Source organism: Manis javanica, chromosome 13, assembly GCF_040802235.1.
Source record: "Manis javanica isolate MJ-LG chromosome 13, MJ_LKY, whole genome shotgun sequence".
Classification (NCBI taxonomy): Eukaryota; Metazoa; Chordata; class Mammalia; order Pholidota; family Manidae; genus Manis; species Manis javanica.
Genome location: NC_133168.1, coordinates 99,799,619 through 99,814,363, shown reverse-complemented (window position 1 = coordinate 99,814,363; position 14,745 = coordinate 99,799,619). Strand labels below are relative to the sequence as shown.

The 14,745-nt window shown below is 65.8% G+C and overlaps 1 protein-coding gene across 1 annotated transcript; it reads right to left on the bottom strand.

Moving 5' to 3' along the window:
* Positions 1-3,383: 3,383 nt before the first annotated feature.
* Positions 3,384-14,745, bottom strand: MKNK2 (MAPK interacting serine/threonine kinase 2). Its single transcript, XM_037017994.2, has 14 exons — positions 14,591-14,745; positions 14,315-14,449; positions 10,992-11,079; positions 10,796-10,897; positions 10,629-10,726; positions 8,626-8,705; positions 8,239-8,312; positions 7,875-7,979; positions 7,667-7,722; positions 7,487-7,582; positions 7,039-7,233; positions 6,467-6,631; positions 5,728-5,771; positions 3,384-5,443 (listed from the first exon to the last, which is right to left on the bottom strand). The coding sequence occupies exons 2-14, from the start codon at positions 14,363-14,365 to the stop codon at positions 5,206-5,208; spliced, it is 1,392 nt and encodes a 463-aa protein (XP_036873889.1). The 5' UTR covers positions 14,366-14,449; positions 14,591-14,745; the 3' UTR covers positions 3,384-5,205.

Genomic DNA, 14,745 nt, shown 5'->3' with positions numbered 1-14,745 from the left:
CAGGAGACAGCGTGATGGCCAGAGAAGGTCCAAGACCTGGGCAGGGCTGTCCTGGGACGATGACCTCGGTCGGGTCAGGAGCGACCAGGACTCAGACCCACTGCCTTTACGTGGCCCCTGCACTGCAGGGTGGGAGTCACATCGGACATGCAGATACGCAGTGGCAGCGTGACGCTCCCCCATCTGCCTGCTTGTGAGTCCGTTCTGGGGATTTGCTGACCTCATGCCAGATGCTCCCAAGGGCCTCGGGCACAGGTATCCTGGGACCTAGACTGCATACCCCCTGGCCCCTGAGCCCAGGGTGCAGTGCTGGGCAGGCCCCCCCTTATTGGTGTCTGAACTTTCTGCCACCTCAAGGGGGTCACAAAAGGGAAACTGAGTCTCTGTGAGGGAAGATGACAGGCGTGATGGAAACCTGACAGCATCTGCCCAGGGTTGTCCGTCATCCCCGAATCCTACATGGCAGTGAAATGCCCAAAGGACAGAGTTTGAGCCCAGCCCAGCGAGGGCGGCGGTCAGGGCTGACAGCGCACAGTGACCAGGGCCCAGAGGCGAGCAAGGTGGGACCGTGGACCCCCGGCCTCATCCACGTACCGCTGGCCCCGAGCATGCAGCCCTACCGCCCTCTCCCACCTTGGCTCACCCCATCACCCAGGCTTCAGCCAACATGCGAAGGCGTGTTGACACACTTCGCCTTAGGTAAGATTCTCCTCCTTCTGGTGTGGCTGAGGCCCGGCAGGTCATGGGCGTCCTCCAGAGATGGGACAATGGCCAGGGGGGGCGGGGCAATTTACAGGGTGGCTTGGCATGGCGACTGGTGACAGCGACAGGAGTGAAAACCGCACAAGCCCCTCAGCCCTGGGGAAGAGACACCTGCGCCGGCCTCCCCAGGCCCTCCACGCATTTACCGAGCGCTTCCGTGTGCCAGACCCTGCACAGACTCGCTGTGGCCACCTGTTCAACAATCGAGGTGAAGTTCGCAGAACAAATCGGTGGCAAGTGGATTCACATTATACAACAGTTGCTCTGTCCAGTCCCAGGACACTCATCATCCCAGGGGAGGCCCCATCCCCGCGAGCAGGTCCCCCTCCCCCGGCCCTTGGCACCCATGAGCCCACGTCCTGCCCATGGATCCGCCTGTTTCACAGCAATGGGATCTCATGCCGTGTGGTCCTCGGTGTCTGGTGTCTCTCACTTTATTTTTGAATGAAATTTATCTTTCAAAAAACAGTTTTAGGTTGACTGAAAAACTGCCAAAATAACAGCCCCCAAGCACCTGCCCCAGCTCCCCATTATTAACGTCTCTACCTACACGTGCCTCTGTCCGTCTGGGGGTGGGAGAGCCGCCCTTGTAAATCATGAGTGTGATTTCGACGTGGTCTTGGGGTGACAGGTCCAGTTTGTGCACGCGCTGCCCCCCTGGGGTGGGTGAGCGGGGCTGCAGGGCAGCTGGGGGCTCTGAGCGGGCGTCTCTGTCTCCCAGGGCAGACGCTGCGCCCAGGGAGCCTCAGCCGCCGCCCTGGGAAAGGGTCCTGGTTTCTCCGGCGCCGGGATTTTCCTGCCATTCCCGGAGGAGAGAGACACAGAAGGAGCGGGTTCAGCCTGGAGGAAACCAGGAACCACGAACGTGAGCATCCGATCTGCAGGAGGGGCTCCAAGAAACGCACTGTGCCTGGCTGACCGGGCCTTGGCGGGCCGCAGAGGGCAGGGAGTGGTCAGCAGCACGGCCTGGCAGGGCTGGGCAAGGCTCCATGCCACCCGGGAGGCTGGTGGCCTGGTATGTGGCAGCCCCCCAATCGCCAATGCCAGGGGAGGGGCCCAGAGGCTTTGGGTGGGGACTTCGGGGGTGGAGGGAGCCGGGGGAGCAGGGCAGTGGCCCTAGAGGGGGCTGGTGGGGGCTTGGCCGTGGCGCCTCCTAGAAGGGCTCTCGGGGATGGCCGAACACATGTGGGGCCTGGAGGCTGCGGACCAGGTTCAAGGGCGCCAGGCTCCCCTTCTGGGGGGCCAGGAAGGAGAGGCAGAGCCCGGGTTCCTGCATCAGACAGGGGCGACCTGCCGCCTCCTAGCTGCAGGGGTCCCGGTGCCCGGCCAGGCGGGACTTCCTGGGGGCCCAGAGAGCACCCCCTCCTCCCTGGCCCACACCCAGGCTGTCCCCAGCACGGGGCAGGCCGCTCCCTGCACAGCTGGGCCGTCTTCTGTGGCCCCCCGGACACCGCCCCGGGCCCGTCACGGCCCAGCGGGCCGGCTGACAGGGGCTTGCTGGGCCCCCGGGGCCCCGTGTCCGCACTCCCCACAACGACATCCGATCAGGTCTGTGCCCTGCTTGCGTTGCTTCTGGTGTCCCCTCGGGAGCAATGGAAACAACATCCACGCGAGAACGTACACAGAGGATCGCGGAGGGTCAGCCAGGGTGGGGACAGCCTGGGCCCATTGATGGGTGAGACACACACGTGTCCAGTGACACCTGGAGTGTCACACAGCCATGGAAAGGAGCGAGATTTGCTGGACGTGGACAGGCCCTGGACACACGGTGCTCGGCGAGGGACGCTGGACACAGGGTGGCTACCTGAGGCTCCCCTTCACCCCTGCAGAAGCGATGTCCCCCCTGCTCTTGTTCCCGCCCATCAGCAACTCCACTCAAGCACTGGGCCACCTGCCTGTCACCTCCCCTGGCTTCAGACCCCCCACTTACCAGATGAGCAAACTGCGGCGCACAGCAGCCTGGAGGGAGCTGGGATCGCAGCCCAGGCTAATGTCTGTAACCATCATGTTTCACTGCCCCCCTTGGACTCCTGCCTCCAGGAAGCCCTCCCTGATCCACTCCTTCCCCACCAGGATCAGAGGTCAGCTCTGGGGTGTCCTGCAGAGCCCTGCAGACAGTGATAACTCCATCACAGCTGAGAGGATGGGCTTGAGAGGGGGCACGGCCCGCCGGGTGGGGGTGGTTGGAATTCCTGGGGCTCGCTCGGTTGCATTGGCCCAAGAGAGCTGCGACCAGGTGCTCCCGGCCACCCCGACCTCCACCTCCCCTCCGACCTGGGGCAGCCACGTGAATACCTGGGACGGGGAGGTGGGGGGCAGGACTTCCTGCTTCGCTCCCGTGGCACATCTGCTCTTCCGAGCAGCACCTCTGGTCGGTGGGCTGTGGCGGGCGGCAGGCCCCGCCGGTTGGAGGCCAGGTCCTGCTGGGCCAGCCTCAAAGCCGGCCCAGGCCCCACCTGGGCGACTGAGGACCCCCGCGTCCTGGGGCAGATGAGGCGACTCCAGCACGCCCCGCGCACATCCCTCAGTCGGCATCACAGGGGCTGAGGAAATGCGTTTGGGGGGGCCACTGGGTCTGGGGCGGCTCGTTCCCGGCAACAGAAACCCAGGACCCGGCACGCTCAAATTTTTATGACTTTTATTAAATCCTTACAAAACAGAATACAAAATCCCGGCACTGCCAGCCGGTGTGAAGGAGGACTTGGGCTGTATCAGACCACCTGGTACAGTGGACGTAAAGTGCTTGGATGTTTTTCCCCCACTTTTAAAAAGCTTGAGTTTTTTTTTTGTCTTTTATATGTTAACATCGAAACACTGCCGTCCCTCCCCCGGAGCCGGCAGCCTGGACCGGCGCCCATTCACAGTAATGGTTCCGACCAGTCCGTCGGGCCGCTGTTCCCGTGGCAGGGAGAAGGCAGCCCTCCCGTCTTCTAAAAGACAAAAGCCCTCCCAGCTCAGCCTTCCGGAGCAAGACGCCACGGCGCCTGCGTGGGGCGAGGGTCTGTCTGTTTCTACGAAAAGGCAGAATCCTCAGTCGCAAAACATGGAGTCACAGATGGGTGAGAAGTGGTGGGGTGGGGGGCGGCCTCCCCACCCCAGGGGTCTTTGGAAAGGCCAGTCCCCAGGTCCAGGTGGCGGGGACCCCACAGACTGCAACGATCCTACTTGGGGAGGCCGCAGAGACGGCGCCCGAGACCCCAATGCACGAGGCCCCCCCAACATTCAAGTATTCTTCGAGGGCAGGGAGGGAAGTCAACTGACGGTTTTAAAAACGCTAACAAGACGAACATCGGGGAGGAAGCCGGGGGCCTGGCAGCCGGGCGGGGCGCGCCGCGGCAGAAGCACGGGAAACGCAGACCAGGGAAGCCTGTATTGCATAGTGTTCCCCACCCGAGGGCCAGGGTCTCCCCGGGCATGGCGGGTCACTGGACATCTGACCTGGGCGCTGGGGGGGGGGGCAGAAGGGGTGCGGCAATTCCTGGGCGCCCTGTGGGAGGCCGCGGCAGCTTTCCTGAAGGTGGGCAGAGCAGACACGCTGCCCTTGAGGTGGGGTTTGGGCAGGACCCAGCGGCCCTGGCTCTGGGGCGGGGCAGGAGCCCACAGCTTCCATGCAGGCCCGAGAGGCGAGGCTGGGTCAGGACGTGGCCAAGGTCAGACTAAGCCCTGAGAAAGGGCACTTGGGTGCCCGGGGTGGGGTCTGTGGGACCCCACGTTGGCTGACGGGTGCCTGTCCAGCCCCTCCCACTTCCTCTGGCACCGCCCTCCTGCGGGGGGGCAGGGTCCCTGGCGGAGATGGCAGGGGTGTGATCACCCAGGTCAGCTGCAGCTTCGGGTTCAGGCTCAGGGGAGCCCCGATTGTCAGCTGGTGGAGGGCCCGGTGGGCACCCCACCTGCCTGCACCCAAACCCAGGACAGGATGACCCGAGAAGCCCCTGCCCCACCAGATCACCAGGGCGTCTCCGAGGTCGGGACCAACCAGCTGCCATCTCGTGGAGGGAGGTCTGGAGGTCTGGGGCGGCCATCCCTGAAAACACTGAAGGCGGGCAGGGGCGGGTGCGGGGCGCCCTGGTGCCCCGGTCGGAGGCGGGCGGCCCCGCTCTCCTGAGTCACATCTGCGGGCGCTGCAGGGGCCCTTTCACAGCACAGGCAAGCACGGGTGGGGCGCGGGGAAGGCCAGCCCAGCCGCCCGTGCCCTCCTCTCCTCCCCGGCGCCTGCATTGCTTTTAACACCTTTAAAAGGGAAACAAAATGGGGGAGAGGGTACAGGAAAAAAGGGAAAAACCCAACAGCAAAAACCTTATATAAAAAGACCCCCCAGTGGAGCTTAGCGCCCGGGAATCCAGCTGGGGGTGGGTGCCCGCTGGTCACTGGCTGACAATAGCTTAAAAAAATCTTTAGATTTTATGGAGAAAGGGGGCAACCTATGTACACGGGGGAGCGGGGTCACGCGTGGTCCCCCACCAGGACCACGGGGGCCGCCGACAGGCTGGCTCGCTGCCGCCGCTGTGCCAGCTGGGACTGGGAGGGCGGGGACAGCCGCAGGCAGCGTGAGGTAGCTCGGACGACCACGGGCTGGCCCTGCCCCGCCGCCTCGGCCGCGTCCTCCTCGCGCTGGGCCAGCTGCCGGTTCATGGCGATGGCCTCGGCCGCGAACGACGTGAGGTCTTTGGCACAGCTGTTCCTGGGGGTGGCGCGGGGCAGTCACTACGGAGGTGGAGGGCGGCCACGGGGCACGGCCCTGCTTCCCTCGGGACCCCAGGGTCTGTGCGATGCCCTGGGCGTGTCTGCAGGTCCCAGTGCTCCCCAGAAACCCGAGTGCCAGCTGGGGGCCTGACCTATCTACTGGGTCCAAGGCCACCCAAGTGTTGGGTCACTTCCTCCCCAGTTCTAAGAATTTAAAAAAATACTTCATGTCCCTCCCAGGCTGGGGCTCGCAGCTCTTGGCCGGAGGTCCCGGGGCCTCACCTCTGCAGGACCATGGGTGTGGGCAGGGTGTTCTCCGGGGCGCACTGCAGAGACAAGGCAGGGGGCGCTGGAGAGCAGGCCAGGGAGAGCTAAGGGGGGTGCGCGTGCTGCGAGCTCAGCCAGGACTTGGGGGGAACGTGGCGGGACGGGCTGCCAGCTCACAAGGGCTGCGCAGTTTCCAGCCAGCCCAAACTCACCGCAAACCCATTCTCAGCCCACGGGCCTCCTGCTCGCAGAAGGGATGGGGAGTTCATCCGCCGCTGGCCATGGGAGAGGGCTTTGACCTTTAACCCACCACGGGGTCCCAGTACCAACTGGTGGTTAAGCCCCCCACCCCGGGGAGGCGGCCTGGCTCGGCAACCAGGGAGAAACACCAGCCGCGGGGATCAGGTACCCAGCCCAGGTCTGGGCCAGCAGGCGGCAGGTCTACCCTGGGTCGCGGGCTCCGTCCCAGGCTCCCCGCCCACCGGCCACCTGGCTGACCCCAGCACCTCCAGGGCACAGGGTGGGTGGCTCACTGACCAGCAGCCCCACTCCCAACCTGTGCCCCCTGGTCACCACCTGTGCTTGGGCTCCCAGTGGACCCCTGAGACCTAGCCCCCAGACCTACACAGCAACTGGGGAGGGTCTTGAGGCTGGGCCCCGCACTGGGTCGCCCCTCAGCCCATCGGAGGAGGCTGGAAAGCCGTGGGAGGCCCCTCCCCGCCGTGCTCCTGCCCGGCCTGCTGGCGGCACCTACCCCCTGCACCCAGGGGTGCTGCAGGACCTGGGCGGCACTCAGCCTCTGCTTGGCGTCCCGGACGAGGAGCTTGGAGATGAGGTCTTTGGCGGCGAAGGAGATGTGCGCCCAGTCCTTCTCAGGGAACTCGTACTTCCCCTCCTGGATGCTCTCGAACAGCATGTTCTGGGGGGCACAGTGGGGAGGGGTCAGGCACGGCCAGGCCAGGTTCCTGACGTCCCGACGGGAAGCCCAGACCCAGAGGGGGTCAGGCAGCACCGAGTGACGGCTCCGTAAGGGCCCCCGGACCCAGCGGTGAGGCCTAGGGCCTGGGGCCCGTACCAGCTGGCAGGGGCAGGAAGGTGAGGATGGAGTCCAGAGGGAGGCCGCGTGGGGGGCAAAGGTGACTGCCAGAGCGGGGCCCAGTTTACAGAGGGGCAGCCCCAGCAGGCGCAGGCCCGCAGGCCCGAGCCCCACTCGCCCTGGACCCCGGCTCCCTGACCCGATTGCTTTGTCCCAGGGCTGGGGGCACCCAGAGGGCCTCTGGAAGCTCGGGAACGCCGGGTGTCAGGAGCCAGGCCCTGGGGGCGCACCTGGCAGGCAGGGCAGGCCTCGCCGCGGTCCCAGCCGCAGTCGCTGCCGCAGTGGCCCACGAAGGGCGGGTAGCCGCTGAGCAGGATGTAGAGGATGACGCCCAGGCTCCAGAGGTCGCAGCGCTTGTCGTAGATGCTGGCTTCCTCGCTGAACGCCTCCACCACCTCCGGGGCCATGTACTCGGCCGAGCCGCACTGCGGGGCGGGGCGCGCCGCCGTCACGTGAGGCGCGGGCAGCCCCGCCCCCGCCCCGCCCCCCCGAGGCCGCCTGAGCAGCAGGCCAAGCCCGCCCAATCCGCGGCAGGGGCGAGGGGCGGGGTGCCCCGCCCGCCCAATCCGCGGCTGTTGCTACGCGGAAGCCCGAAGGCCGTGGGTGCCTCGGCCCTGCGGCGCCCGCCCCGTGTGGCTGGGCCACCGCGGCTCGGGCGGGCCGGGCGCGCCCGCTCACCGGGGTGAGCAGCTCCGGCGTGGAGATGGGGGAGCAGTCCCCGTTGAGCTTGATTCCGCTGCCCAGGTCGAAGTCGCAGATCTTCACGGGGGAGACCTGAGGGGGGGCAGGCGCGGTGAGCGCAGGGGCCCGTCCAGCCGCCCGGGCCCGCGGAGAAGGCCGCCCGCCGGCGCCGCTCACCTGGTTGGGGTGCTCGCAGAGGATGTTTTCTGGCTTTAGGTCCCTGTGGGCGATGCCTGTGCGGAGAACCACGAAGCAGGTCGGCGCGGGGCAGGCACCTCTCCGGGAGCCCTGTGCCAGGCGCGAGGCGGGACACCGTGGGAGCCGGGCGACTCGCGGCGAGAGGGCGCGAGGCCGGCGCGCCTCCAGCACCAGCTGCACCACCCACCTTTGTTGTGCAGGAAGTCCAGGGCGCTGGCCACGTCCTGCACGACCACGCTCGCCTCCAGCTCGTTAAAGTGCCGCCGCTTGTGGATGTGGCTCAGGATGGAGCCTGGGGCGGGGAGGCGTAGGGAGGACACGGAGAGGTCACTCGTGTCGCCAGGCCACCGTCCAGCACCCACTCCCGCCCAGCAGGGAAGCCCCCTTTCTGGCTTCCTCAGTACCAGGGTCCTCGCCCCTGAGCTGCCATGCGGACAGGGGGCCCAGGCCCCAGAAGTCCCTTTATCGTGCCAGTCTGAGGGCCTCGCTGCTGGCCCTGAGCCTGCAGCCCGTTAGGACGCGGCTGGAGGTGCCTCCCGGGCCCCACATACCACCCCGCATCTTCTCAAACACCAGGTAGAAGCGGTCCTCCTCCTCGAAAAACTCAATCAGCTCTAGAACGTTCCTGGGATGGGGTGTGGAAAAGCAGACGAGGAGTGAGGCTTCCTGAGGCTGCTGCACCTGGTAGCCCTGCCCAGGAGAGGCTTGCCCGCTGGCACCACCTGCCCACAGGAAGGCAGGGACTGAGGCCTGCTTCCACCTTGCCTGCCCTTGGACTGCCTGCCTGACAGCGGGTCCCCCTGCAGCAGCCAGCACAGAGCCCGGTTCCCAGCCTGGTTGCTCCCAAAATGCTTGCTGGGAGTGACAGGCGTTCAGGCCCAGTCACCCACTGGAAGATGGCTCAGGGCCCAGTCTGTGGCAAGGGCGGGTCACCTTACCTGTGTCCCTGGCACTGATACAGCATCTCCACCTCCCGGAAAACCCTACTCCGAATGTGGCCCGGCTGCTTCTCTATGATCTGAAATGGTGCCAGGGTAGGGGTTGAGGGCACACCAGCTGGGTCAGCTGGACACCCCACAGCCCTGGGGGCCCCACCAGAAACTTCCCCGTGCCATGCCTGGAACCCCATTAGAGCTTAGGCCGTTAGGGTCTAGAAAGCAGAGCTCTTGTGCGGGGGGCGGGGGAGGCAGAATTTGCCGGAAGTCAGACCTGCAGACTCAGCAGAGGCTGGGGCAGTGTGTTTCCTGCGCAGCACCAGTGGAGGGGGAGGTAGAGGGGGGCGACTCGGACAGGCCCTGGGCATATCTGGGGCCTGGGGCCCCTGCAAAATGCCCCATCTGGGCGTCAGGGTCCCTTTGGTTGGGCAGCCTCGCCTCCCTGAGCAGGAGGCTGATGGCCAGTGTGCCAGCTCCCACACTGCCTAGGGCACTGGAGGGGCCTCAGGGCACCTGTCAGCCAAGCTGTCTGTCCCCGCCTGCCTCAGCACCAAGTCCTGCCTTCCCAGTTTGGCAGATGCCCCATGAATTTGGGTCTGTTTCTGGTAAGCCCAGACTGGCCTCCCTGCCTACCAGTGGGCACAGCCTCTGATAACCCCAGAGCCCAGTATGCCAGCCTCTGCCCCGGACCCCTGACACCCAGAAACTCTTAAGGACCGAAGGATTCCAGGCCCACTCCCCAAATGCCCCCCGAGCCACCTTTGCTCAGTGTCAGAACGTGCCCACTGGCTCTCTGGAGCACCTCAGGCCCCAGGCACCCACTGGGAGGTTCTTCCCAGGGTGGACACTTGGATAACCTCTCACTGGGAGAGTGGGCAGGCTGCGCCATCACCTGTGCCTGGGCTCCCTGCCCACAGCCGCTGCCCAGAGGGTAACGTGGCGTGTTCCACTGGCCAGGCTCCTGCACCACGCATGCCTGTTCACTGGCTGGCGGGGTGGGGCCTATACACGGTCCCACCTGCCTAGTGACACACCTGTGCCTGAGGAGGGCGGAGTAACCAGGTTCCAGGGCCAGCCACACCATTCAACCATGTCAACTGAACCTTGTCCTGTCCCATGAGTGCCTGGCTACTGCATGGGCAAGAGGGCGGTCCCTCAAGGGAGGGGGACAGCCTTCTACGAGGTCACATGTGGTAAAGCTCACCCCACCTTGCTCCTCCAAGCTTCAGTTTCCCTACCTGTCAGTGAAAGGAACCTAGGCTGCCCAGCAGGGTGCTTGAGAGAAAAGCCCCAATGCCCAGGGTCCACAGCGTGATGCTGAGCGTCCAGTTCGCCTGCACCATCGCTGCACCCCACCTGGGAGCTCCCAGGGGCAGGGACTGTGGCCCAGTCACCAAATTCCCATCAGGACCAAGGCTTGGCCAGCCCCTCTTGCCAAGCAGCACCTGGTCCTCATTCCTGGGCAGCCTCCTGTGGCCCCACCCACCCCAGATGGAGGGTCACGAGGGAAGACTTCTGAGAACTCGGGACTGCCTGGCTGAACACACCGGTCGCGAGGTCACAGCTCCCAGGCCGCTCGGCCACACCGTGTCAAAAGCCGCGTGGGGGTACACAGGAGGCTCCCACAGGCCTGACCTGGTCTCCCTAGTGCCGAGCCCCCCATGGGCCCCAAGTATGGCATTACCTTTTAATCCCTGTAACCAGTATTGGGGGGTACACACTGGCCCAAGCTGGCCCAGAAGAGGAGAGTTGGCTCTGATCAAAGCCCTCAGCCGCCCGTGCAGGGGGCTGCCCCTCAGGGTCACTTCCTGCCCAAACCCGGGGGCTCAGCCGGGGCTGACCCGGACTCCCAGGGATGGCCTGACTCTCCGGCTCTGGGGCTATTTTAAGGCACCGGCTCTCCCCAGCTGCTGGCCTGGGAGTTGGGACACCAGCTCCCTCCTCCTGCCGGGGCGCCCTCCCAGCGCCCAGGGAGGCGAGGGCACCGCCCAGGTGCTGGCGCTCACCTTGACAGCGTACTCCTGGTTGGTGATGAGGCTGACGCAGGTCTGCACGCGGGCGTGGGCGCCCTCCCCGAGCACGTCCTCCTGTAGCTGGTAGACATCTGGGGAGACGGACCAGTGAGGACTACCCGAGCTGCCCTGCTCCCCACCCCCCGTGGGGCTCCGCTCACCTTCGAACCTGCCTGAGAAGCTGTCGGTGGCTCGGCATCTCTTCTTTTTCTTGCCCCTCCTCTTGGAGTCCGGGATGTCGATGGGCTGGCTCGTGGGCATATCTGTGCCAGGATACCCGCAGGTGAGGCCCACCCCTGTGGCTGCCCAGCCTCACCTGTGCCCACCGCCAAGAGCGCCCTCCCTCTTGGCCCTCACCAGGGCGGGCCGGGCCCTCCAGGCTGAAGTCGGCCTCCCCGTGGTGGGCCTGATCTAGGGCCAAGGCCAGCTCGAAAGGATTCGGCCCCTGCAGGGGAAAAAGAGAGTTGAGTTCTCAGGCCTGCCTGGGCTGGGTGGCCCCCGCCCGTCTCCACATGCCGAGTGGAGAGAGCCTGGCATTGCCTAACAGGGAGGAAAGGGCCCTTTTACCCCAGCCTGGGGCCTGTGAGACCTTGGTGGGGGGGTGCCCAATGCAGGCAGAGAGTTGGGGGTGTCACCTGGGGCCCAGGCCATGCCTCTTGCCTCCATTTGCTCACCTGCAGAAGGGGAACAGTCTCCATAGCCCAGCTGACCTCCTGGGCTGCTGGGAACTAAAGACAGCGGGGCAGTCGGGGGAGGTGGGAGTCACTGTCCCACAGGCCAGGCTCCTAACCTGCTCTCCCATGGCCTCCTGGGCTCAGACCTGCCCAAACAAAGCCCTGGCCCTGCTGGCCTCGATTTCCCCTCTGTGAACCAGGGCACCACTGCCTTTCTCATCTTATGCTCCTCTTTCCCTTCCCGCTGTTTCCAGCCTGTCACTCCCCCAGCCCCTGGGGACTCAAGGGAGAGGTACCCACGGACTTGAGTGTGAACACAAGGCCACAGCCTGTGCTGTCCCGTTGTACCCTCAAATGCCCCAGGAGGGAGCCCCTCAGAGGCCCTGGTGCCCAGCTGAGAAACCAGCTCTGCTGGGGAGGGGCCGCTCAAGGTTGCCAGGTGGCCCCCCAGAACTGGGGGGCGGGGCACTCCACCCTGACCAGGGAAAGGCAGCCAGGGGGTGGGAAAAGCTCGTCCTAGGCCCCAAACAGAAGGCTGCTGGAAGAAGAACATTTCCATGGAGCAGATGGCCCGGCGTGGGCCTTTGGGCCTGAGACACCAGGCCTGGCCAGGTCCCTTAGGAATTAGCTCCAATTCAGCCACCAACCCTGGCAACAGACCCAGCAGCCTACACACGACGTGGTGCCAGCACCAGTGCCACATGACCTGGACCAAGTCACTGCCCTTGCCTGGGCTGCAGAACAACTGGGCTGGGGCTGTGACAGGAGGACCATCCAGCAGAGAAGGAACTCCGAGAAAAACCCTGGGGAGACCCTGAGGGGCCACCCGGCAGAAGAGGCCAGGCCAGATTCCTGCAGACGGGAGGCCCGGAAGCTGGACCAGCCACAGAGGGGGCAGGCAGAGGTCAGAGGGAGTGGCTGAAAACGGACTCGGGCCTCCCAGCACCCCCTGCCCCACCTACAGATAGTTGCTAGGCGGCCCAGGGCCAGCAGGGGAGGAGAAGGGGTACTCCAGCCAGCCGGTGGCGCTCTGGCCCCTGAGGGGAGTCAGGCACATGGCGCCACAGATGTCAGCCACCAGGGTTCTGATGAGGCTCCATCCAGAGGTACTGGGGTGAAGGCTCTACCTGGGATGGGGGACCCCAAGGTGGCCACATCAAGGGGATGACGAATAGGGAGGTGGACATGAGGCTCAGGGTCGGCAGCTGGCACTGGAACTCACCAGCTACCCCACCTGGCCTGGTGACCTCAGCCCCAGGTGTGACGGGAAGAAGCTGCCCCAATTCCTGGAACCCCGTTAGGGCAGAAGGACCTGAAGCCACTGCCAGGTCCTCTCACTGCCCCTGCGTGCCGTCCCAGCCTCCAACCCGGCAGAGCTGGACCCTGCAGATGGGGCTGAGGGGCAGCCACGCCACCCAGGGGAACTCAGCTCCTGTGTCCTCATCACCACAGGGGGACCCAGGACAAACACCAGCTCTCTGCAAACCGTCAATTCCCCATCTTAAAATGTGGAACATTTGTCAGGGACACCTAGAAATATGTGTCCTTGCTACAATGCCGGATTAGGGCCAGGGAGGCGGCCGCAGCCCCAGGAAGTGGCCTCAGTGTGGTGTGAGGAGGCCGCTAGAGTGGCCTGCCCTGGACACCTGGAGAGCCACCTCAGAGCCAGGGCTCCCTGCTCGGAGTCCCTCCTACCTCCTCCAGGACTCCCATAGTCCCACCTGGGCACAGGGCTGTCCAGCAGCCTGCAGAGGCCAGCCCGCAGTCCTGAGCAGTGTGGGCGGGCTGGGCTGGGACTGGCTGTGGGCCTCCAGTCAGCAGGTCTTGGCAGGAGGTGGCTGGAACCATCCAGAAACTTTGAGATTGTTTTGGCTGCTGTGCTGGCCCCTCTCACTGACCCTGTTTCGGCACACACCCAGCCCCAAGAGGGGACAGACCACCGCTGATGTCTCAGATCCACCCCCTCCCATCCAGCCCTGGACACTTGAACATGCCATGGCTGTAACTGCCTGGGGGCTGGGGGAATGAGGATGACAGGCGTGTGGGCAAGGGTGAGGCACACACTGCCCAGGACGCTGGCTGGGCAGGCCTGGCAGTTCTACCCCGAACAGTCTTGGCTGGCTCCTCCCCCACTGGTGCAGCATGCCTGTACACACACACACACACACACACACACGCACGCACACCCAGGTCCTGCTTCTCCATAGGGCAACAGGTCCCTGCCCAAGGAGGCCATTACATAACTCGGCCAGTGGGGTGAGGCAGCCACTGACATCACCGCGTCCCCTGGGCCAGGCCCTGTGGGGCCCCAGCCCAGCACCTGCCCGCCTCCCCCCAGACTCGCTCATCTGAGACCAGGACTCAGCTGTGACAACCATGGGGCCACCACAGGAACTTCCCGCTCCGACAGGAAATAACGCTTTGGCCCAGGGTGTGAGAGGTGCACGGCTGGGGGACATCCAAACAACACCCCATTCTGCAGACCACCTAGGAAGGCACTCCAGGCGCCTGCAGCCCTGCCTGGGATTTCTGGACGACGGAGCCACAGACCCCAAAGGCCCCGCTGCACCGGATACAGGACTGTGACCTGCTGAACCCTCCAACCATGCACACACGGCTGGAGTTTGCAGGGGACACACAGCCAGGAGCCCCAAGGACAGGGAGCCCCCCACCCCAACCTGGGGTTCTAGAAGAAAAGACCCCCGCAGGCTCTAGGGCGCTGGGGACTGGACTGTGGCCTGCCAACCTCCCTGCCCCCCAGCCCCTGCACACCTGCCTGGGGGCCTGCACGAGGCCCCCAGTCTTGGCAGAGAGAGGCCCCTGGGCACTGGGGACTGGAGGTGGTCCGTTGACCCCCGACCCGTGCGCACCCAGCTGGGGCAGCCCCAGGCGCAGGGCGGGGGGGCGACACGAGCCCGGGTGCATCCTGGGGGCGGGCTCTGCGCCCCACCACCGGCCGCTCGGCTGGTCCGGCCCAGGGCTCCCCCGGGCCGACCCGGGCCTCACCTTGAACGAACGGTGGAAGCCCTGAAGTTCGGCTGTTTTCTTCTGCACCATCTTCTGTCCGAGCCCCGCCAGCGGGGGAGGGGACGCGGGGCCCGGGGGGCGGCCCGTGGGCGGGGGGCGGCCGAGGAGGGGACCCTGTGGGTGGGAGCAGACAAAGGAGGGCGTGAGTGGCCGCAGCCGGCGTGCCGGGAGCCCGGGCCGGGCCGCCGAGGCTTCGCTGGGGCCGATCCCCGCGCCCGGGTCAGGGACGGGCAGGGGTCGCCGGGCCGCACTCACCGGGGTCAGGGCCGGGCCGCAGTGCCGCCGCCACCGCCCGAGACGCGCAGCCCGGACCCCGCTGCGCGGACCGCGCGGGGAACAGCGCCGCCGCCGCTGCCGCCACCGCGGACTCCCCAGCCTGGGCCGCCGCCGCCGAGAGGAGCCAGACGCAG

Excerpts from the sequence above, each read along its gene's own strand:
- MKNK2 (XM_037017994.2), bottom strand. The coding sequence starts at position 14,365 with ATGGTGCAGAAGAAAACAGCCGAACTTCAGGGCTTCCACCGTTCGTTC. Across the intron at positions 8,313-8,625 it reads TATCAGTGCCAGGGACACAG|GAACGTTCTAGAGCTGATTG; the intron begins GTAAGGTGACCC and ends ACCCCATCCCAG. Across the intron at positions 7,980-8,238 it reads GTTTGAGAAGATGCGGGGTG|GCTCCATCCTGAGCCACATC; the intron begins GTATGTGGGGCC and ends TCCCCGCCCCAG.